General features: G+C 46.4%; 1 protein-coding gene across 1 annotated transcript in view; it reads right to left on the bottom strand.

Moving 5' to 3' along the window:
- The window catches only part of LOC126175809 (protein Skeletor, isoforms D/E-like), a 346,786-nt gene that overhangs the window by 36,504 nt on the left and 287,235 nt on the right, over nucleotides 1-23,047 (bottom strand). Inside the window, exons 12-13 of the mRNA XM_049922798.1 lie at nucleotides 20,543-20,694; nucleotides 4,640-4,833 (exon numbers count right to left, since the gene is read on the bottom strand). Coding sequence (XP_049778755.1) covers nucleotides 4,640-4,833; nucleotides 20,543-20,694 — 346 coding nt within the window. The remainder of the gene's footprint in view (nucleotides 1-4,639; nucleotides 4,834-20,542; nucleotides 20,695-23,047) is intronic.

Genomic DNA, 23,047 nt, shown 5'->3' with positions numbered 1-23,047 from the left:
ATGGAATCCCATAACTCTATAGCTCAGTGACAGGGCTGGTCAATGACATGTCAAACTGGCGACTGTCTAAGGCATAACAAATACTTTTGGAAATTTGTTATTGAATCTTTCCAACTTTTACTTGAAGTATAAACCAGAACGAAGATACAGACAAGGGGTTTGGCAGCTTACGCTAAAAACCAGTGACAAACATTCTCTGCTGGCCAGAGAAGAGGAAAGGTCCTGCATTCGCTGAAAATGCAGCAGATGCATGAAGAGAATTACCCCCCTGTGGAACTGCGGGTGTATCACATGCTATGGCCGTATATAGTAAGCTGAAGCGTCTTCGACAGTCGGGGAAATAAATTCTTCACGGTCAGGCATATGAGCTAATATGGGTGTACCTTGATCCGACTTTTTAGTGCTGTGGATTCCTTCTCAGCAACACCAAGATTAAGAACAGTATATGATGAAATATTCTTGGGCTATCAGCAGAGCCCTGGTCTCGTGTTGTCGTAAGGCTGCCGTTGACAAGGAATGTCTGCCTACCAAGGTACAGTTTATGCGCGAAACCTTTCGCAAGAACCGCTACTCGGAAGACGCAAAAAAGGTGCTTTCTCCAACCGTGCAAGACGAAGAAAGAAAACAATACATAAGAAGAATCCGAGCGCCTGGCATTGCTTCCGTGCGCAGAGCCGCCCACAGCCAAATAATGGAGAAGCGCAACATAAAAAATTATTCACCGCTCAACGATTACAATGAAGAATATGCTTGGGTCACTCAAACCAGGGCTTCGGGCATCCGATGCTCGCGGCTTCAGTTGAGTGTGCCAGACGCAGCGATACGTCTCCCAGCGCTGTTTGGAACATGTGAGGCGCGATCCCCTCGCCCAAACGGACAAGTCTGTAGTGGCACAGCACAGCGTCAACAAAGGAAAACACGTTTGTCACTGAACAGAAAAAGGTGCTGTGCCAGACCAAGGAGATCTGCGATTCGGCCATGAAAGAGGCGGTGGAAATATGAGTAGAAGAGTGGAGGATAGTGTTCCTAGGAACATGTGAGATATCGTGGTCAGTGTTCCAATCTTACAACAGATTTCAGAATCACATGAAGGAGCGTGCACTAGGGAACACCATAAGCAGTTTTCGGCATTTTTTACTGCTTTTCTTGTTTTGTGACGCGAGGCTCGTAAATGTTACGAGTTCTACATGTTGAAGTGTTGGGTAATATGTTAAAGCTTTTGGAAGCTATTGGTAATTCAGCAGATGCAGAGTTTTATGGTGAATAAAATTCCGTGTATTTTTAAAACTAGTTACATGACGTGTAGACAGATAAGCCATAATTCGTCAGTCATGCATCATCTTGCACCTTGAAACGGAAGATATTCTATGATGGAGTGCATGATATTTACAGATGAACTGAGGTTTTTTATGCCTAACCAATTTTCGGTTTCTTGTGAATGAAAATTTGTGATACTTGGCAACAGCTTCTATTTCAAAACATTTTAACTTATGACTGGTTTCTGATAACACTTCTTCTTAATTTGGTTTCACTTGCGTGCTGTCTATGTATAGTGGACTAATAGTGGATAGATAGTAAGCTGTTGTGGAAAGCCCATGTCCAGGATCTTGTTCAGAAACTAAATGCTGCTTTATTTACCATTAGAACAGTATCTGAAATAAGTGACAGTTCAACACGAAAAGTAGTCTATTTCGCATATTTTCATTCGCGTATGCCGTATGGTATTATTTTTTGGGGTAGTTCTTCTGATTCAAAAAGGGTAATTTTGGCTCAAAAACGGGCTGTTCGAACTATATGTGGTGTAAGTTCGAGAACCTCTTGTCGACCCTTATTCAATAGTCTCGGAATTCTGACATTGCCCTCACAGTATATAGTTTCTTTAATGTCGTTTGTTGTTAGTACATTAGCCTATTCCCAAGAGTTAGCAGCTTTCACTCAGTTAATACTAGGCAGAAATCAAATTTGCATGTGGAATGCACTTCCTTGACTCAGGTGCAGAAAGGTGTGCAGTATTCTGCTGCATTCATTTTCAATAAGCTACCACAAGAACTCAAAAATCTTAGCAGTAGCCCAAACTCTTTTAAGTCTAGAATGAAAAGTTTCCTCGTGGCTCACTCCTTCTATTCTGTCGAGGAGCTCCTGGAAGAGCTAAAAAATTAAGCAAATTCCAGCGTTACATTGTTGATTTTCTTTATTTAAACTTACGACTTGTCGCCTGAATATGTTTCTTATATTTCATTTTATCTGTTTCTACTATCGTGTTATAATTTCATGTACTGACTCGTTCCATGACCATGGAGACTTCTCCTTAATTTGGTCCCACGGAACAATAAATAAATAAATAAATAAATAAAAAACGTAGCTCACAGACTATTAAATGTAGTACTGACAATGTTTTCTCGAGTGCAACACTTTTAAAGTTAAAGAGAGTATTTGTTCCTAGGTACCTGACCATGTTGTACGTGGGAGCAGTTTTCACATCTGGAAAAACTTTAGACCTTCAGAGAAATTTTGGTAATTTCACAAAAAAGATTGTAACACACTGAAAGTGAACGACATCAATACAAAATGAAATGAGAAAATATATTGAACTTCTATTACATGGATAATTAGACACAAGAGCTGGAAAGTCTTTCAAGGTATAATTCTCTCCCTTTAATGGCTATCTTGTCAACTGGGACTGCGGTTTACAGTTGATATCCTTGTGGAATGCGGCGTTAGTAAAAATACATCAGAAGTGCTCTGATGAAAGGAGCAGAGGCAATGGGCGGAATAGTTAGACAGCACCAGGACTCGAACCCCGGTCCGAACCCCCCATCCAACTCACCGACTCCCCTCCTTCCACGCACCCACCCCCCACCTTCTCCGTCGGCCGCGACACTCCGCAGGAGGCATACGACTGCCCCACCTGTTGCGTCCCCGACAAAGGAGTCTATTGTCCAGCGGCTATAAAGGAGCGAACTGGACATGAAACCAACTTTCTCGTGAAAATGAGCAGGTAACTCGTCGAAACGTTGCGGCAACACGACGCAACTACTCTTCTAATAACACGGTTTGCAGACACAGAAGCCATATACGGGGTGAAACTTCAGAGACGAATTCCTGACTTGAAATGGAGGAAAACAGGTCTTACGAACGTGTGTCCGGAAGCGTATCGCTACCACGGTAGATGACGCTGACAAATGGGAGTTCCTCCGACCACATACCGTGCGTTCCTGGTGTGTTGCAGGCTATGTGATAGACTCAGCGTACTGTAAGTGGCAGAATGGCCCGGTATTCATGTCGGGAATAAGCAGAGATGGTGTTTGTGTACGGTCAAGCAGATGGAAACGGTCTAGAAGCAGCACGGCGGCCGAGCTTTTCTAGGCGCTTCAGTCCGGAAGCGCGCTGCTGCTGCGGTAGCAGGTTCGAATCCTGCCTCGGGCATGGATGCGTGTGATGTCCTTAGGTTAGTTAGGGTACTGATGACCTCAGATGTTAAGTCCCATAGTGCTCAGAGCCATTTTGAACCTATCACCTGCAGGATTATCAGCAGCGGATTTTCGTATACGGGATGGATTTTGTGATAGTTTTTGCACCGGACCGTCATAATTATGGGATTTCTGCCTCCTTACCGACAAAGCAACCTTTACCAGAACTGGCGTTATCAACCTGCATATTCGTGATCTGTGGGCTACGGACACGGTACGTTGTCAGAGAAACTTTCATTCGTGAGCGCCATCTACCGTGGCATCAACGCATTTCTGGACACGTGTTCATAGGATCCTTTTTCATCCATTTCCAGCCAGGAATTTGTCTCTGCAGTTTGTCGGTTTTGATAATGTTCACCCTGTATACCACTGGATATACCTGCAAAATTATATCATTGTACGACACACAGTTCAGGAGATACGACTTCATAAACATGAAGCTGCGTGAAAACTGAACCGCAGGGAGAAATTCGCTTGAGATACAGGTGAAATATGTTAACTATCTGTGAAATGTGCTTTCGCGGGCAAAAACACGGATAAAACACTGGATCGATTTCAACCAAGCTTGGTGCAGATATTACTATCTGGAAAGATAATATTGTGAGGGGGGGGGGGGGGGAAGAAACGAGAATCCCATGTTGGGGGAGGGGGAGGTGGTAACGTAGTGAAAGAAGGGAGAGGAGGAAATGGACAGACAGAGATGAGGAGGAGATTGGCAGAGAAAGGAAATAGGAGGAGATGGTCAGAGAGAGGGGGAGGAAATGAACTGGACAGAGAGGAGAATTGGAAGAGATGGAGAGAGAGGGAGAGAGAGGAGGAGGGGGGGAGGTTTGGGGCAGATCGACAGAGAGAGGGCAGGAGATGAACAGAGAATGGTGAGGAGGAGATGGACAGAGAGGGGACCGTAGGGAAAGTAGATGATGGACAGACTGAGGGGAAACGAGAAGATGGATTAGTAGGAAACTGGGATGAATACATACTTGGGCAATATTGAGCTAGTGTCGTATATAAACATATCTTCATAGCAATATATCATCATTGAGGATACAATGAATGTGTCAGCAGGTTGTCTTTTAAGAGAATGCTAGAAGGTCGTAATGTAGCCAGGATGAAGAACCGACAAAACAGATTCGTGCACAGTGGTTGACTCGGTTGTGCGTGGCACTCACCGCTCGCTCTTCCGGCGTCTTGTGCTCGTAGCCGCCCACGGGGTCGTCGGTGATGTAGAACGGGTGGTAGCGCGCCGGCGTCTCAGGGTCGAGTCCGCCCTCCACCACGAACGTGTACGTCTTGCCGCGCACCACGTTGATCTCGGGGATCAGCAGACCATTGATGTACCACGAGATGCCCCAGCCGACGTGGCCTGCGAATATCAGGTCCGCTTACTGAGGAGCACAAAGCACACACTTTAAAGTCTCAGGAACGGATAAATCATTAGGCGCCAATGGAAGGTTCATTATACACTACGGGCCATTAAAACTGCTACACCAAGAAGAAATGCAGATGATAAACGGGTATTCATTGGACAAATATATTATACTAGAACTGACATGTGATTATATTTTCACGCAATTTCGGTGCATAGATACTGAGAAATCAGCACCAAGAACAACCACTTCTGGCCGTAATAACGACCTTGATACGCCTGGGCATTGAGTCAAACAGAGCTTGGATGGCGTGTACAGGTACAGCTGCCCATGCAGCTTCAACACGATACCACAGTTCATCAAGAGTAGTGACTGGCGTATTGTGACGAGCCAGTTGCTCGACCACCATTGATTAGAAGTTTTCAATTAGTGACAGAACTGGAGAATGTACTGGCCACGGCAGCAGTCGAACATTTTCTGTATCCAGGAAGGCCCGTACAGGACCTGCAACATGTGGTTGTCCATTATCCTGATGAATTGTAGGGCTTCGCAGGGATCGAACGAAGTGTAGAGCCACGGGTCGTAACACATCTGAAATGTATCGTCCACTGTTCAAAGTGCCGTCATTGCGTACAAGAGGTGACCGAGACGTGTAACCAATGGCACACCATACCATCACGCCGGGTGATACGCCAGTATGGCGATGACGAATACACGCTTCCAATGTGTGTTCACCGCGATGTCGCTAAACACGGATGCGACCATCATGATCGCTTCCCACGCCCGGGTTCCCGGGTTCGATTCCCGGCGGGGTCAGGGATTTTCTCTGCCTCGTGATGACTAGGTGTCGTGTGACGTCCTTAGGTTAGTTATGTTTAAGTAGTTCTAAGTTCTAGGGAACTGATGACCATAGATGTTAAGCCTCTTAGTGCTCAGAGCCATTTGAACCATTTGAATTTGACCATCATGATGCTGTCAACAGAACCTGGATTCATCCGAGAAAATGACATTTTGCCATTCGTGCACCCAGGTACACCATCGCAGGCGCTCCTGTCTGTGATGCTGCGTCAAGGGTAACCGCAGCCATGGTCTCCGAGCTGATAGTCCATGCTGCTGCAAACGTCGTCGAACTGTTCGTGCAGATGGTTTTTGTCTTGCAAACGTCCCCATCTGTTGACTCAGGGGTCGAGACGTGGCTGCACGATCCCTTACAGCCATGCGGATAAGATGCCTGTCATCTCGACTGCTAGTGATACGAGGCCGTTTGGATCCAGCACGGCGTTCCGTATTACCCTTCTGAACCCACCGATTCCATATTCTGCTAACAGTCATTGGATCTCGACCAACGCGAGCAGCAGTGTCGCGATACGATAAACCGCAATCGCGATAGGCTACAATCCGACCTTTATCAATGTCGTAAACGTGATGGTACGCATTTCTGTTCCTTAGACGAGCCATCACAACAACGTTTCACCAGGCAACGCCGGTCAAGTGCTGGTTGTGTATGAGAGATCGGTTAGAAACTTTCCTCATGTCAGCACGTTGTAGGTGTCGCCACCGGCTCCAACCTTGTGTGAATGCTCTGAAAAGCTAATCATTTGCATATCACAGCATCTTCTTCCTGTCGGTTAAATTTCGCGTCTGTAGCACATCATATTCATGGTGTAGCAATTTTAATGGCCAGTAGTGTATCGAACGAGCACCTTGCCTGTTAAAAAAACTGAAAAGTACGAGACGCACTTCAAAAATAGCGCCCAACTCGCTAAAAAGTTCGCAACAGACACATCCCAAAACCGTATAACAGCGGCGATACACAATCTGATCAAAGTATCCGGACACCTATTAGTGGACATTAATGCCGAGTGTGTCCACCATTCGCATTCATGACGACTTGAACTCTGCTGGGGACACTTTCAATGAGGTGTCTGAATACCGGTGGAAGAATGGCAGCCCAATCATCCTCAAGAGCTGAAATCAGAGAAAGCAGTCATTTTAATTATACGCTGGAGCCCGCAGCGTAGTCGACGTTCTAACTCATCGAGAAGGTGTTTTGTTGCGTTCAGGTCCGGACTCTGGGAGGCCATGAGATTTCAGAAATATTATTGTCTACAAATAATTTGCCTAACGCAGGGTGCTTTACAACAGGGTGCATTGTCTTGCTGACACAAACAATCGTCGTCTCCGAACTGTTCCACTACTGTATGCAGAGCACAATGCTGCCAAATGTTTTCATGTCCTTCCCTATTTACCGTTTTCTTAAGCACAATAAGGGGACGACGCCATAACCACGAATGTCACCCCCATACAGTAACACCAGATTCTCCGCACTTCACTGTTGGCACTACACGTAATAGCAGATAGTGTTTTCCAGGCATTCGCTAAACCCAAATCTTTGCAACGGATCGTCACAGGGCACAGCGTGATTCATCACTTGTTTCCAGACCCTCACTGTCCAATGGCATCGCTCTTTATATCACCTCAAGCTTCGCTTTGCTTTCCAGAATGATGTTTTCACTCTCCCTCTGAGTGTGCGCTGGTATGAAACTTCCTAGAGGAGACGAGGTCCTGGCAGAAGTAAAGCTGTGAGGACGGGGCGTGAGTCGTGCTTGGGTAGCTCAGTTGGTCCGCTCAGGGACTGGGTGTTGTGTTGTCCTAGTCATCATCATTTCATCCCCATCGACGCGCAAGTCGCCGAAGTGGCGTCAAATCGAAAGACTTGCACCAGGCGAGCGGAGCAGATACAACGAACGAAAACTAACAAAATGAGATTATATAAAAAAAAGAAAAAATGTTGGTAGAGCACTTGCCCGCGAAAGGCAAAGGTCCCGACTTCGAGTCTCGGTCCGACATACAGTTTTAATCTGCCAGGAACTTTCGCTTAGCTTTATTGCAGCAATGTGTGCTTCATGAGGAGCTGCTCGACCATTGTATTCTATTCCTTTTAACTCCCTTTACAAAGTCGGTATGTTAGTTACACTACTGATAGCACATTGGAACTCACGTGTGACTCTTCCTCTGATTTCATGCGATATTTCGCAACCATCTTCCGCGATGTTCAATAGTCCTCGTCTGTGGATACGTGAGGTCTGTCTAGTCTTGGTTTAGCTTTTGTTGTTCCTTCGTGTTTCCAATTCACAATTACATCACCAACAGCCTACGTGGGCAGCTTTAGAAGGTTCAAATGCTCCAGATAGGTTTGTGACTCAGATGACATCCAGTGACTACTCCATTTTCGAAGCACTGAGCTCTCTTTACCGGCCCATCTTGGTGTGACTGCTTTTCTGATGACAACATAACACTTTCTGCCTTCATCTGTACTAGTAGCTCTGCTTCTTGTTAGGTCTAGTGGTCCATTCTTCATTATGTAGCGGTGCACGGATACGTCTGATCAGATGGTGTATGTATGTCCCACAACCAATCACAATGTTTAAGGATTATTTATCTTATGATATCGCTGCGCATTTCGAGTTAGTAGTTCTCACAACCATGCATAAATACAAACAAATCTGTTAAATATTATTTACGCTATTAATACACTCATGTTCAGCAACAGAATATCTCTAGGACGTTCATACGCACGGGATATGTACATTAGTATGTCCTGCGAAAATGACTAGCATTTGAACCGTGTCGACCCGCGGGTTCGAGGTCAAAATGGTTCAAATGGCTCTGAGCACTATGGGACTTAACATCTGTGGTCATCAGTCCCCTAGAACTTAGAACTACTTAAACCTAACTAACCTAAGGACATCACACACATCCATGCCCGAGGCAGGATTCGAACCTGCGACCGTAGCGGTCACGCGGTTCCAGACTGAAGCGCCTCTAACCGCACGCCCACAACCGGCCGGCCGTTCGAGGTCAACATCGATATCGCGGCGCAACACCATCTACCGGTAATGGATCAGTTACACGAGCAGACGTGGACGACGCCTCGCAGAAGTGTGCATGAACCGTACCGTCAAATGAGTGAGTTTGAAAGGGGGTGCATTGTTGGCATGAGAGCCTGTGATGCGTTCATCCGGGAAATTGCCTTTCGTGTGGGACAAAGTGTTTTGGTGCAGAAGATGGTTCACGGAGGGCAGTAGAACACGACGAGATGGGTCAGGCCGCTCCATCCAGATCATCCCCTGAGAAGATCGCCACCTCATCCATATGGCAATGCAGGACAGACCGGTGTCCTCCTCGAATCTGGGTTAACAGTTGCACAGTGTAACACATCGTACACTATCTGGGATGACATTGCGTCGCCGTTTATTGCGGCATGGGACGCGTGAGCGTCGTCCACTTCTTCGCCTACCTTTGAAAAATGTGTAGAAACATGCTAGACAGCAGTGGTGTATGGAAGGACGTCACTGGGAACAGATAGTGTTTTCGGACGAATCGAGGTTCTGTTTGTTTAAAAATGATTTCCGAATTTTGCTTCACCGCGAGCAGGGGGTGCGGCTTCACAGTGACTGCATTTGCACACGAGGTACAGCGCCAAATCAAGACCCGACGGTGTGGCGCAATAACCACAAATCACAGTGGGTGCGTGTCCAGGGCAGTGTGACCAGTGCGACCTACATGAATAACATCTTGGGACCCGTAGCGTTACCCTTTCTTTACAACACCCCATATGCCATTTTTCAGCAAGACAATACTCGACCACATGTTGCTGTAGAAACACGTGCTTTCTTGGAGCCGCAGGAAGTCAGCCTTTTGTCCTGGCCCGCCAGATAATCAGGCATGTCGCCTATTGAAAATGTGTGGGATATGATGAAACGACGGGGGCAGATCTGTGACCCAATACCAACTACTACAGATGAACTTTGAAACCACGAGAATGCAGCATGGGTGGCTGTACCACAGGACGCCTTCGCGCCTTATACGCGTTGATGCTCTCTCCATTGTTCTCAATGGAGAGACGTCTACAGACGTTAAAGTAACCTCTGGCGTGCCATAGGGGGGCCATTGCTATTCACAATATATGTAAATGACCTAGTAGATAGTGTCGGAAGTTCCATGCGGCTTTTCGTGGATGATGCTGTAGTATACAAAGAAGTTGCATCATTAGAAAATTGCAGCGAAATGCACGAAGATCTGCAGCGGATAGGCACTTGGTGCAGGGAGTGGCAACTGACCCTTAGCATAGACAAATGTAATGATTGCGAATGCATAGAAAAAAGGATCCTTTATTATATGATTATATGATAGCGGAACAAACACTGGTAGCAGTTACTTCTGTAAAATATCTGTGAGTATGCGTACTGAACGATTTGAAGTGGAATGATCATATAAAATTAATTGTTGGTAAGGCGGGTGCCAGATTGAGATTCATTGGGAGAGTCCTTAGAAAATGTAGTCCACCAAGAAAGGGGGTGGCTTACAAAACACTCGTTCGACCTATACCTGAGTATTGCTCATCAGTGTAGGATCCTTACCAGGTCGGGTTGACAGAGGAGGTAGAGAAGATCCAAAGAAGGGCGGCGCGTTTCGTCACAGGGTTATTTGGTAAGTGTGATAGCGTTGCTTAGATGTTTAGCAAACTCAAGTGGCAGACTCTGCAAGAGAGGCGCTCTGCATCGCGGTGTAGCTTGCTGTCCAGGATTCTAGAGGATGCGTTTCTGGATGAGTTATCGAATATATTACTTCCCCCTACTTATGCCTCCCGAGGAGATCACGAATGTAAAATTAGAGAGATTCGAGCGCGCACGGAGGCTTTCCGGCAGTCGTTCTTCCCGCGAACCATACGCGACTGGAACAGGAAAGGGAGGTAACGAGAGTGGCACGTAAAGTGCCCTCCGCCACACACCGTTGGGTGGCTTGTGGAGTATAAATGTACATGTAGGTGTAGATGTAGATGTAGATGCCGTCACGCATGGGACAAGTGCCGCGCGGGGTCTGAGGCTCCTTGCCACTCTTCGCGCTGCTCCCCCCGTCGGAGGCTCGAATCCTCTCTCGGGCATGGGTGTGTGTGTGTTGTCCTTAGCGTAAAGTTAGGTTAAGTAGTGTGTGAGCCTAGGGACCGATGACCTCAGCAGTTTGGTCCCATAGGAACTTAGCACCACCATCGAAAATGTTATCAGGGCCCTCGGTGGACTTTGTGCTTACTAGGCAACATGAAGCACGCTGAACGGAGGGGAAGGAAATGCTGATCATTTCTGCAGAACTTATATGTCCTATGAATATTAAAGTCCAATCTCTAATCGTTCAAGGTGTTCTGTTTTTTTCTTTTTTTTCTGAACATGAGTAAACTATTGGCTATATTATCGCTAATTAGTTCTGTTGGCACGGTCCTTGTTATGCCCAGAACATACAGGATGGTCCATTGATCGTGACCGGGCCAAATATCTCACGAAATAAGTGTCAAACGAAAAAACTACGAAGAACAAAACTCGTCTAGCTTGAAGGGGGAAACCAGATGGCGCTATGGTTGGCCCGCTAGATGGCGCTGCCATAGGTCAAACGGATATCAACTGCGGTTTTTTAAGTAGGAACCCCCATTTTTATTACATATTCGTGTAGTACGGAAGAAAATATGAATGTTTTAGTTGGACCATATTTTTCGCTTTGTGATAGATGGTGATGTAATAATCACAGACATATGGCTCACAATTTTAGACGAACAGTTGGTAACAGGTAGGTTTTTTAAATTAAAATACAAAACGTAGGTACGTTTGAACATCCGCGCCGGAGATCGTCGCCATCAGTGTCTCGTGAGTGCCGTCATGTTTAGTGTTCAGTGTTCCCGTCATACTCCATCGTTCACCTGTGCAATCGCCATCTTCAGTGTTAGTGCGTCGTGACAACAGTTTGTAGTGAATTATCGTCGAGTGTGAACGGCTCCGTGTTTGTCTTTATGTGTCTCCTGTTTTATTACCCACCGTTATGTCACATTTGTGTATTCTTTCTGTTCTTTCTTTATCTCCTCTACGGCTGAAGAGCGGCGTACCATGCTGCTGCCAGCCTGCCTGTTTGTACGGGTTTGAAAATAACAATAAAGAAAAAAAAATTTGAACATTTTATTTCGGTTGTTCCAATGTGATACATGTAGCTTTGTGAACTTATCATTTCTGAGGACGCTTGCTGTTACAGCGTGATTATCTGTAAATACCACATTAATGCAATAAATGCTCAAAATGATGTCCGTCAACCTCAATGCATTTGGCAATACGTGTAACGACATTCCTCTCAACAGCGAGTAGTTCGCCTTCCGTAATGTTCGCACACACATTGACAATGCGCTGATGAATGTTGTCAGACGTTGAGGGTAGAACACGATAGCAAATATCATTCAACTTTCCGCACAGAAGGAAATCCGCGGACGTCAGATCCGGTGAACGTGCGTGCCAACAAACGACGACCAATCCACCTGTCATTAAATATGCTATTCAATACCGCTTCAACCGCACCCGAGCTATGTGCCGGACATCCATCATGTTGGGAGTACATCGCCATTCTGTCATGCAGCGGAACATCTTGTAGTAACATCGGTAGAACATTACGTAGGAAATCAGCATACATTGCACCATTTAGAATGCCATCGATAAAATGGGGGCCAATTATCCTTCCTCCCATAATGCCGCACCATACATTAACCCGCCAAGATCGCTGATGTCCCACTTGTCGCAGCCATCGTGGATTTTCCGTTGCCCAGTGTGCATATTATGCCGGTTTACGTTACCGCTTCGTCGCTGAATAGAACGTGTGCAAGTAATCTGTCATCGTCCCGTAATTTCTCTTGTGCCCAGTGTTAGAACTGTATACGACATTCAAAGTCGTCGCCATGCAATTGCTGGTGCACAGAAATATGGTGCGGGTGCAATCGATGTTGATGTAGCATTCTCAACACCGACGTTTTTGAGATTCCCGATTCTCGCCCAGGTCGTGGATGACGTTTCACATGTGGCTGAACACTTCCTGTTTCCTTAAATAACGTAACTATCCGGCGAACGGTCCGTACACTTGGATGATGTTGTCCAGGATACCGAGCAGCATACATAGCACACGCCCGTTGGGCATTTTGATCACAATAGCCATACAGCAACACGATATCGACCTTTTCCGCAATTGGTAAACGGCCCATTTTAACACGGGTAATGTATCACGAAGCAAATACCGTCCGCGCTGGCGGAATGTTACGTAATACCACGTACGTATACGTTTGTGATTATTACAGCGCCATCTATCACAAAGCGAAAAAAGTGGTCCTACTAAAACATTCATATCTCTTTACGTACTACACGAATATATGATAAAAAATGGGGGTTCCTATTTAAAAAAAAAACGCAGTTGATATCCGTGTGACCTATGGCAGCGCCATCTAGCGGGCCAACCATAGCGCCATCTGGTTTCCCCCTTCAAGCTAGACGAGTTTCATTCTTTGTAGTTTTTTCGTTTGACGCTTATTTCGTGAGATATTTGGCCCGGACACGATCAATGGACCACCCTGTATACGAGGTGATTCAGCTGCCCCTACCTAAGGATTTTATGCAACCCGCAATGCCGTCAAAAAATCACATGTGAGATTTTCATATTCCCTCGCTCACTACACGTAAGCTCTTAGTCCTATAGAAAAAATGAACAGGACCTTTTTGTAGGATATTTAACATAGTTAAGTTTTGTGCTGGGGCACGTTTTCGCTGGAGGACACTGTTCTCGAGTTATTCCAGAATAATGTACAAAAGTGACCTTCAAAAGCTTTTTTCTTGAATAACTCGAAAACTGTGGCCTCCAGGGAAAGCATATCCCAGTACAAAATTCTACATTAAATTTCCTACAAAAAGGTGTTCATTTATTTATGTAGGACTAATAGTTTGCACATAACGAGTGAGAGAATACAAAAATCTTGTCCGTGGTTTTTGAAGGCGTTATGGATTGCATAAAACCCTTAGGTAGCGGCAACTCAATCACACTGTACATCCCTAAATGCAAAAAGGAAAAAGAAACTACTGTACTGCGACAAGATGTGCTCTTGTGTAAATGTTTTTGGTGATACTGTGCTGATTATTTTCTGCATTTATGTCAAGTGGTTGCTGCGATGGTCTCGCATCTGTTCTCCTTACTGTAGTACTTTTCTGCACTCAAGTCACGCTTCACCTTCCACAGTGTTTTTTTAAAGTGATTGCAACAATAGCACAGTGTACTAATATGTGATAACTAGATGTACATACTGTTGGTCCAGGACGTCTTCACAACTTATTTAATAGCGTGTTGGGCCTCCTTTTGATCGCAGTATAGTAGCGATTCTGAATGGCATGAATTCGAAAAGCCCTTGGCACGTCTGTGGAGGTATATGGCACCAAATATCTACGCACAGGTCACGGAAAATGTTTTGTTGGCCCAGCGGTGGCACTTGATAGCGTCCCAGATGTGTTCCATTGGTTTCCGATTAGGCGAATCTGGTGACCAAGACACAGGCAGTTGTCCAGCAGGGAGATGTCATTGCCGTCGGGGAAGACATCAAGCAAGAAGGGATGCAGGTTCCTCGCAATAGTGTCCATGTTGTCCACAGCTATCATGGTGCCTGTGATTACTACCACAGCCACCACTGAAGTTCAGATGAATGTTACCCATGCCACCAAAATTTTACTTTGTCGTCAGATCTGCCACAGATGGGCAATTATCCTGCTTTACAGAACTGGCATGTCTTCGATCTTCACGTTCTATGACGACTTGAACGTCCAACACCTTGTCGCTTTCACAATCCTTCAAACACACTCCATAGATGCTCACGACAGTAGCACGCGAACAATCGACCAGTCCCGCCATTATTCAGGTGCTCCTTACTAGATGCCGAACCATAACAGTCCGCCTTTTGTCAAAGTCACTTATATCAGCGGATGTCCTCACTTGCGGACTGTATCGTTGTTGCAACAATTCCCCATTCATCTCTGTTCCACTTATATACTTTCCACAGAGTGTTGGGTGCCTGACAAAAAGTGAAGCACCCATAAGACATGGTTGAATGTCAACGTAACATAGTACACGTACACACCATTGGCGGATATGTAGAACTGCTATTCTCTGTGACATATTGAACGACCACCAGAGTTCATCAATGTTGCCCGTGTTCTATAATTTTACCATCGGTTAAGTGCTACCCAGAACTCCTTCTCAGATAAGAAAATTAACTATCTACAGTGAGGGTGGACACTGTTACAAAACATGCTTCCCCTGCATTACTCCTCTCCATTGCAGCACTTCCTTGACTTGCAGCCTGCGACGCCATTTAAAGACAACTAAGTTAAAATGTGTGCTATACTTAGTATACTTACTGTTCGTATATTACTTGACTGCTGCATTCCATACTTCTGGCAAAAGTTGGAAGATTCTAGTCTGTTAATGCTTTATGTCTGAGCACAGACACAAATAGTAATATAATAATAATAATAATAATAATAATAATAATAATAATAATTCTGTGTATAGCGCTATAGTAGCCCTTATGTAGTTACTGCTGTGTCGTGCTATCAATTAATTAATTCATCTGTTTCGAAGCGGGTAATTTACCCATTTCTGGACGACTGCAGGTACTATTTACAACATCGAGAAGACATTTTATTGAGATATTTAGCGTTTGTTAGGTATATGTCTTACTTTTATCATCAGCGATATACGGGACAAAGCGCAACTTACGTGTGTAGTGGGTGGACTATATGAGTAATCTGTAACCTCCACCGCGTTAATGCTACCTCATTGAGCAAAAGTAATTATTCCTTTGTCGAACTCCAACGCGGGGTCAGCCTTGTTACTACGCATTTGACGATGTTAGTGTCAATGGGTGGCCGGAAGCCCTTCCTGTCGCCACCCTGCCCGAGAGAGGGCGGCGATTTGGGAACTGAGAGAGTGCCCTGAGATTGTTGTCTTACCTGTTGACAAGGAAAACATTATTGTTGTTCTTTCCCACAAGGATTACATTGAGAAGATGCAGAGACTGCTAGCTGACATCTCATACAGGATGATCAACGCTCATCCCAGAAAGAAGGTGGAGAAAAAGACTAGGGCTCTTCTCAAGGACACGGATTTACCAGAGGGGGTCCTGTACCGGCAAGACTCCCTAAAGTCCACAAAGATGGGGTGCTGTTCCGCCCCATTGTCAACAATATTAGGGCACATACATATTTGCTTGCAAAATACGTGACGGAAATGCTAAGCCATTATGTGGGTAAATACCCTCATCACTTCCTCAGTTCTGTGAATTTCGTAAAACGCCTCGACAGCTTCAAGATGGACTATACATCCTGCTGAGTTTTTACGTCGTTTCGTTTTCACTAGGGTGACTGAACTAGAGTCACTGGAGCTTGTTGGTCAGAAATTTGACGAGAAGACCACCGATCTTTTCAGGCACATCCTGGCCTTCAATTATTTTCTGTTTCTACACTCCTGGAAATTGAAATAAGAACACCGTGAATTCATTGTCCCAGGAAGGGGAAACTTTATTGACACATTCCTGGGGTCAGATACATCACATGATCACACTGACAGAACCACAGGCACATAGACACAGGCAACAGAGCATGCACAATGTCGGCACTAGTACAGTGTATATCCACCTTTCGCAGCAATGCAGGCTGCTATTCTCCCATGGAGACGATCGTAGAGATGACGGTTCGATGACGGTTTGGATGTACCGTGCACTATTCAGTGTCCCCTCGACGATCACCAGTGGTGTACGGCCAGTGTAGGAGATCGCTCCCCACACCATGATGCCGGGTGTTGGCCCTGTGTGCCTCGGTCGTATGCAGTCCTGATTGTGGCGCTCACCTGCACGGCGCCAAACACGCATACGACCATTATTGGCACCAAGGCAGAAGCGACTCTCATCGCTGAAGACGACACGTCTCCATTCGTCCCTCCATTCACGCCTGTCGCGACACCACTGGAGGCGGGCTGCACGATGTTGGGGCGTGAGCGGAGGACGGCCTAACGGTGTGCGGGACCGTAGCCCAGCTTCATGGAGACGGTTGCGAATGGTCCTCGCCGATACCCCAGGAGCAACAGTGTCCCTAATTTGCTGGGAAGTAGCGGTGCGGTCCTCTACGGCACTGCGTAGGATCCTACGGTCTTGGCGTGCATCCGTGCGTCGCTGCGGTCCGGTCCCAGGTCGACGGGCACGTGCACCTTCCGCCGACCACTGGCGACAACATCGATGTACTGTGGAGACCTCACGCCCCACGTGTTGAGCAATTCGGCGGTACGTCCACCCGGCCTCCCGCATGCCCTCGCTCAAAGTCCGTCAACTGCACATACGGTTCACGTCCACGCTGTCGCGGCATGCTACCAGTGTTAAAGACTGCGATGGAGCTCCGTATGCCACGGCAAACTGGCTGACACTGACGGCGGCGGTGCACAAATGCTGCGCAGCTAGCGCCATTCGACGGCCAACACCGCGGTTCCTGGTGTGTCCGCTGTGCCGTGCGTGTGATCATTGCTTGTACAGCCCTCTCGCAGTGTCCGGAGCAAGTATGGTGGGTCTGACACACCGGTGTCAATGTGTTCTTTTTTCCATTTCCAGGAGTGTATATTCCTACATAATAGTCGTAAAGAGTGTGATCAAAATATAACTTAAATGTTTATTTGACACTGCAATAGTGAAGCCATAGTGACAGTACATAAATTTTTTTCTGTAAAAAATGGGTTACATTACCGGTGTCAATGAACTACGTCGTCGTTTTCAAATGTAAAAATCAGTTGGAGAATACACACATCTTGCAAAAATTACGAGAAATTTGCCTGGTCCTATTATTTCTCGTAATTTTTGTAAGCTGTATATATTCTCCAACTGATGTTTTACATTTGAAAATGATGACGTGGTTCGTTGAAACCCGTAATGTAACCCCTTTGTAAAGAAAAGAAATTTTATGTTCTCTTACTATGGCTTCACACTGTAGTGTCAAATAAACATTTATTTTATGTTTAATGGAGATTACTGTGAACAAACGGAAGGAGTTGCAATGAGCAGCCCACTCTCACCTGTTGTCGCGATTTTCAATTAGGGAGGGTGTTGGAATAGGGTAGTCCATGCAGCAATGTTAGCAATAGTGGTTTGGTGGTGGCTGTACAGGTATGAGCAGCCCATAGTGGCTCGCCTTCATGCATTCTTTAAAAAAAAAAATTATGACTAAAGCCCTTCTGGCCTGTTATTTATTTTATACGTGACATGTAAGTACTGTCCCTGTCTTGTATTGTTAGTCAGTACTTACACTTTTTGCCCGCATCTCGTGGTCGTGCGGTAGCGTTCTCGCTTCCCACGCCCGGGTTCCCGGGTTCGATTCCCGGCGGGGTCAGGGATTTTCTCTGTCTCGTGATGGCTGGGTGTTGTGTGCTGTCCTTAGGTTAGTTAGGTTTAAGTAGTTCTAAGTTCTAGGGGACTGATGACCATAGATGTTGAGTCCCATAGTGCTCAGAGCCATTTTTGAACTTACACTTTTATATAAAAAATTTCTTTACCCATAAATTTGTAATTATGTTATAGGCCACTTTAAACGTTTAAATTCTGATGAAGGCACTCTTAGAAGTGTTGAAACCTGATTAATAAGACTAAAAAGTGTGACCGAGGGCTTATTTGTTTCAATTTTAATTTTAAATGGTCGCTAAACCAAGCAGCCATCTTTAAAACTTTGTAACTTAGTTTAAGTTAGATTACGTAGTGTGTAAGCCAAGGGACCGATGACCTTAGCTGTTTGGTCCCATAGGAACCTACCACAAATTTCCAGATTTGAAACAACGGATGGTGCAGGTAATCATCTTTTGATACAGGCGAAGACATATTCATTCGTCGCATCCCGTTGACACCCAGTGATTTAAATATGCCCTTCGATTTAAAGCAATTGCAGTTTCCCATGTGGCTTGCATTTGCTGTCAGTATCAACAAGGCACAGAGCCAATCACTGTGTGTGGTGGCTGTTAAACATCCCGGGAAACACCGTGAACTGGAGCTAGTTAATAAGAAGATCGATGCATAAGCGACCCGAGCTCTGGCCAGACATGGGGGTTGAACCCCTCTACCATCCTCCACACCTACAAATCCTTCATCCATCCTACCCTCTGTTATGTCAGTCCCACCTGGATTCCATCCCCCCCAAATTCTATGCGTCCCTCCAGACCCTCGAGTGCCATGCACTCTGCCTCGCCTTCTTTATACACCTCCCGTCCCCCACAGGCATCCTCTACGACCTGATTCCTTTCCCCCATCTGCTCCTATTCCTCGAACATATCTGTGTCCTCTACACCTCCTGCCGCCTTGATCCCCCGCATCCCCTAGTTGCTCCACTCAGCCCCCGCCCTCTGCTGCGCCTACACCGTTGTGTCCCCCCTACCATCCATCTGTTCACCCTTCATATCTTTTCTCAAGGTGGCTTCCGTCGACTCCCCCTCCCAGATGATGCCCTCTCTCCCTCCATTTATCCTTCCTATCAACTCTGATCCTCACCCCCCCTCCCTTCCTCTGTCCTTTTTTCTGGGCTCCCTCCTGTTTTCCCCTGCCTACCCGCCTCCTGTCTCCCTTCTCTCCCCCGAGTTCTTTTGCATTTTCCTCTTCTTCCATCCCCCATTCCCTCACCGAGCGAGGAGGCGCAGTGGTTAGCACACTGGACTCGCATTCGGGAGGACGACGGTTCAATCCCGCGTCCAGCCATCCTGATTTAGGTTTTCTGTGATTTCCCTAAATCGCTTTAGGCAAATGCCGGTATGGTTCCTTTGAAAGGTCACGGCCGACTTCCTTCCCCGTCCTTCCCTAATCCGATGAGACCGATGACCTCGCTGTTTGGTCTCTTCCACCAGAAACAACCCAACCCATTCCCTTTTGTGTCTGCCCTGCCCCCCCCTCTCTTATGAGTCCTCTCCCTCCGTCGCCCCCCCCTCTTCGTTTTTCCTCTCCTCACCCCTTTTTCTTTCCCCTCATCTGTCCAGGTCCCGCCCTCCCACCCCCATCTGCCCATAGCTGTGGTGTGTCATCTTCGTGCTGACTTCTTAGTGCAGTGTTTCCAGTGAGTGTTAAGTGTTGTGCGTCTTTTCCGAAGTGTTGCGAACGGAAATCATATTGTCGCTGGGTCTGATTTTTATATCTCTTGGGAACAGAAACCAAACTGTCGCCTTGTTTTTTTAATTGCCTGTGTACTATTTTACCTGTCTGTTTCCTGTGTGTTTTCTTAGCATCGCCAACCCTTTGTTTTATGTTTTAACTTTCCGCAATTTTCCGCCGTTTTACAATTTTAGTCACCGTTTTCTCGCCATCTTTTATTGTTTGTTGTCTTGTTCTTGTGTTTTAAAAATTCTGTTGGCTGAAGAGCGGTGTACTAAGTTGCTGCCAGCCCGCCCCCCTTGGGGGGGGGCATCGAAATTCAATAAAGGGAAAAAAACGAAGAAAAACAAATAAGCGACCCGAGATAGGGCTCCACAAGGTCAGCCTTGGCTCTTGAGCTAAAATGCTTGCTATAAGGTTTCCGTTTTTACCGACTTTGAAGTTTCTTTGCTGATCACTGTGCTAAACATTTAAGCCATATATATTTTTGTAATTAAGTCTCCCATATCCCGGGACGGGAAGGGGGGGGGGGACGCAGTTTTCACTGTTCTACCAGAAACGCTGGATCACCTCGGTCGTCTGTCTGGTAGACGCCACGGTCATTTTGGAGCATATGGAAGTGGATCAGTTTCGGTGTGGTTGATTACTATCAAATAGATACCGAGGTTGTTGGAAGCTGTGCGGGTGTTGCGTCTTACCGGTGATAGCGGAGTAGCCTCGCTTGCCGCCGGTGGGTCCCATCTGCGCGTAGAAGACGCCGTCCTCCGGCTCGTAGCACTGGATGGCCGGGATGTGCCAGGCGTCGGCCACTCGCGCCACGGGCGCCGGCGTAGCTCGCGGGCGGGTCGGCCTCCGGGGAGGCTGCAACACGGAGGCGCAGACCAGCTGTCTGAGCACACTCGCTGGAGCTGAAAGGAAGCGACTAGTTGCGCCTCCCTCCAACAGCCACGTCGCAGGAGGCAGCACTAGCTCACTAGCTACCGAAGTAACGTACCGACATTCACTATTGTATCGCGATCTGTATCAGGATGTCTAGACGACAGTGAGAATCTTTCCTTCTTTCCTGCTCATAATTTGGTCTTATCGCACTCTGCGCGACCGACTTCTTGGGTAAACAAATCTCTCGGTTGCTGAGCTGCGGTAATTTGGTGTCCGAATACCAGCTTTTGATGGCCCATTGCCACCTACATCTACATATACATTCCGCACGCCAGCTTACGAAATGTGTCTCAGGGAAACTCTGGAACCTCTGTAATTTTACCCGTTTCTCTGTTCCGTTCGAGACTGTCGATGAACTTCTGTGTTAGCTCTCATTTCTCTGCTCTTTACGCAGCGGTCATTTCGCGAGGTGTATGTGGGAGGGAGTAATATTCTGTCTCACTCCTTGGAACACGCGATGTCGAAACATCAACAGTAAACATATCCGTCATGCACAAAGCCTCCCTTATACAATGATGATTCCGATTAACGTTTAAAAACTCCTGAAGGGACGTATTTAATTTGATATAAGACACATGGGGTCGCAAACGTCGGGAAGTACGAGGGTAATCCCAAAAGTAAGGTCTCCTATTTTTTGAGTGCATAGACCTGTTTATTTCTATAATGGTTTACATCAGTTTACAGCTTGAACATTTAGCTATTTTTCGACATAATCACCATTTCTGTCGATCCATTTTTTGTCGACGTTGTGGTAGTTTTTGTATGCCCATGTCGTACCAGCTCGCAGCCATGCTGTTCAGAAAGTTATGAAGCTCTTCTTTCACCTCGTCGTCGGAGCTATATCGCTTTCCGGCCAAATGTTCTTTTAACCTAGGGAACAGGTGATAGTCACTGGGCGCCAAGTCAGCACTATAGGGTGGGTGGGTGATTATGTTCCACAGAAACTGTTGCAGGAGAGCAACGGTTATCAGAGTGATGTGTGGGGAAGTGTTGTCATGGAGAATGGTACGCCCTTGCTCATCATTCCTCTCTTCCGGTTCTGAATTTGCCCGTTTGAGTTTTTTCAAAATGGTTCAAATGGCTCTGAACACTATGGGACTTAACATCTTAGGTCATCAGTCCCCTAGAACTTAGAACTACTTAAACCTAACTAACCTAAGGACATCGCACACATGCATGCCCGAAGCAGGATTCGAACTTGCGACCGTAGCAGTCCCGCGGTTCCGGATTGCAGCGCCTAGAACCGCACGGCCACCATGGCCAGCGAGTTTTTTCAGATCTCTCAGTACCTGTCAGCGTTAATTGTGGTCCCAGCGATTCAGCTCCGACGACGAGGTGAAAGAAGAGGTTCATGACTTTCTGAACAGCATGGCGGCGAGCTGGTATGACATGGGCATACAAAAACTGCCACAGCGTCTACAGAAGTGCATCGACAGAAATGGTGAGTATGTCGAAAAATAGCTAAATGTTCAAGCTGTAAACTGATGTAAACCATTGTAGAAATAAACAGGTCTACGTACTTATAAAAAAAATAGGAGACCTTACTTTTGGAGATGGTTCCTTTGAAAGGGCACGGCCGACTTCCTTCTCCGTCCTTCCCTAACCCGATGAGACCGATGACCCAAACCAACCAACCAACCTTACTTTTGGGATTACCCTCGTACCACAAAACTGTATCAGAAATATTGACTATGTGACGTCATCAGATGGCGTGCCTCAGCGCACATGCAGCATTAGAGTCTGTCGGTCTGTCGCACCTATCATCCCAATCAAAGACAAGTTTTCAGGTAGGTGTGGCCCGGGGCCTACATGCGCCACTATAGCACGTGTGGCTCAGGAGTTTGAGTCTTGCGTCCAGAAGGCATTATTTTCTTGCACTGTGTTGCAGCGTGTCTACATTGAGGTAAGATTTATTACTTTATTCACCGATCCCGCATTCTCCACTGGTTAACTGAAAAGCAGTCCACCCCCGGTAACTGAGTGGTCGCCGGCACGGTAGCTCGGCGTGTTCCGTCAGGCAGCCGGTTGACCTCTGTAATAGAAAAAACTGAGCGGAAAGATCAACAAACGAACTTGAACGGATCATGTGGCGTCTGCAACTACCAAACACAACGAACAAAATGAAAAAAAAAGGGACTGGGTTCGATTCCCGGCTGGGTCGGAGATTTTCTCCGCTTAGGTACTGGTTGTTGTATTGTCCTAATTATCATCATTTTACCGACGCGTAATTCGCCGAAGTGGCGTCAAATCGAAAGACTTGCACC

Source organism: Schistocerca cancellata, chromosome 3 (assembly GCF_023864275.1).
Source record: "Schistocerca cancellata isolate TAMUIC-IGC-003103 chromosome 3, iqSchCanc2.1, whole genome shotgun sequence".
Taxonomy (NCBI): domain Eukaryota; kingdom Metazoa; phylum Arthropoda; class Insecta; order Orthoptera; family Acrididae; genus Schistocerca; species Schistocerca cancellata.
This window is presented reverse-complemented; position numbering and strand designations above follow the sequence as displayed.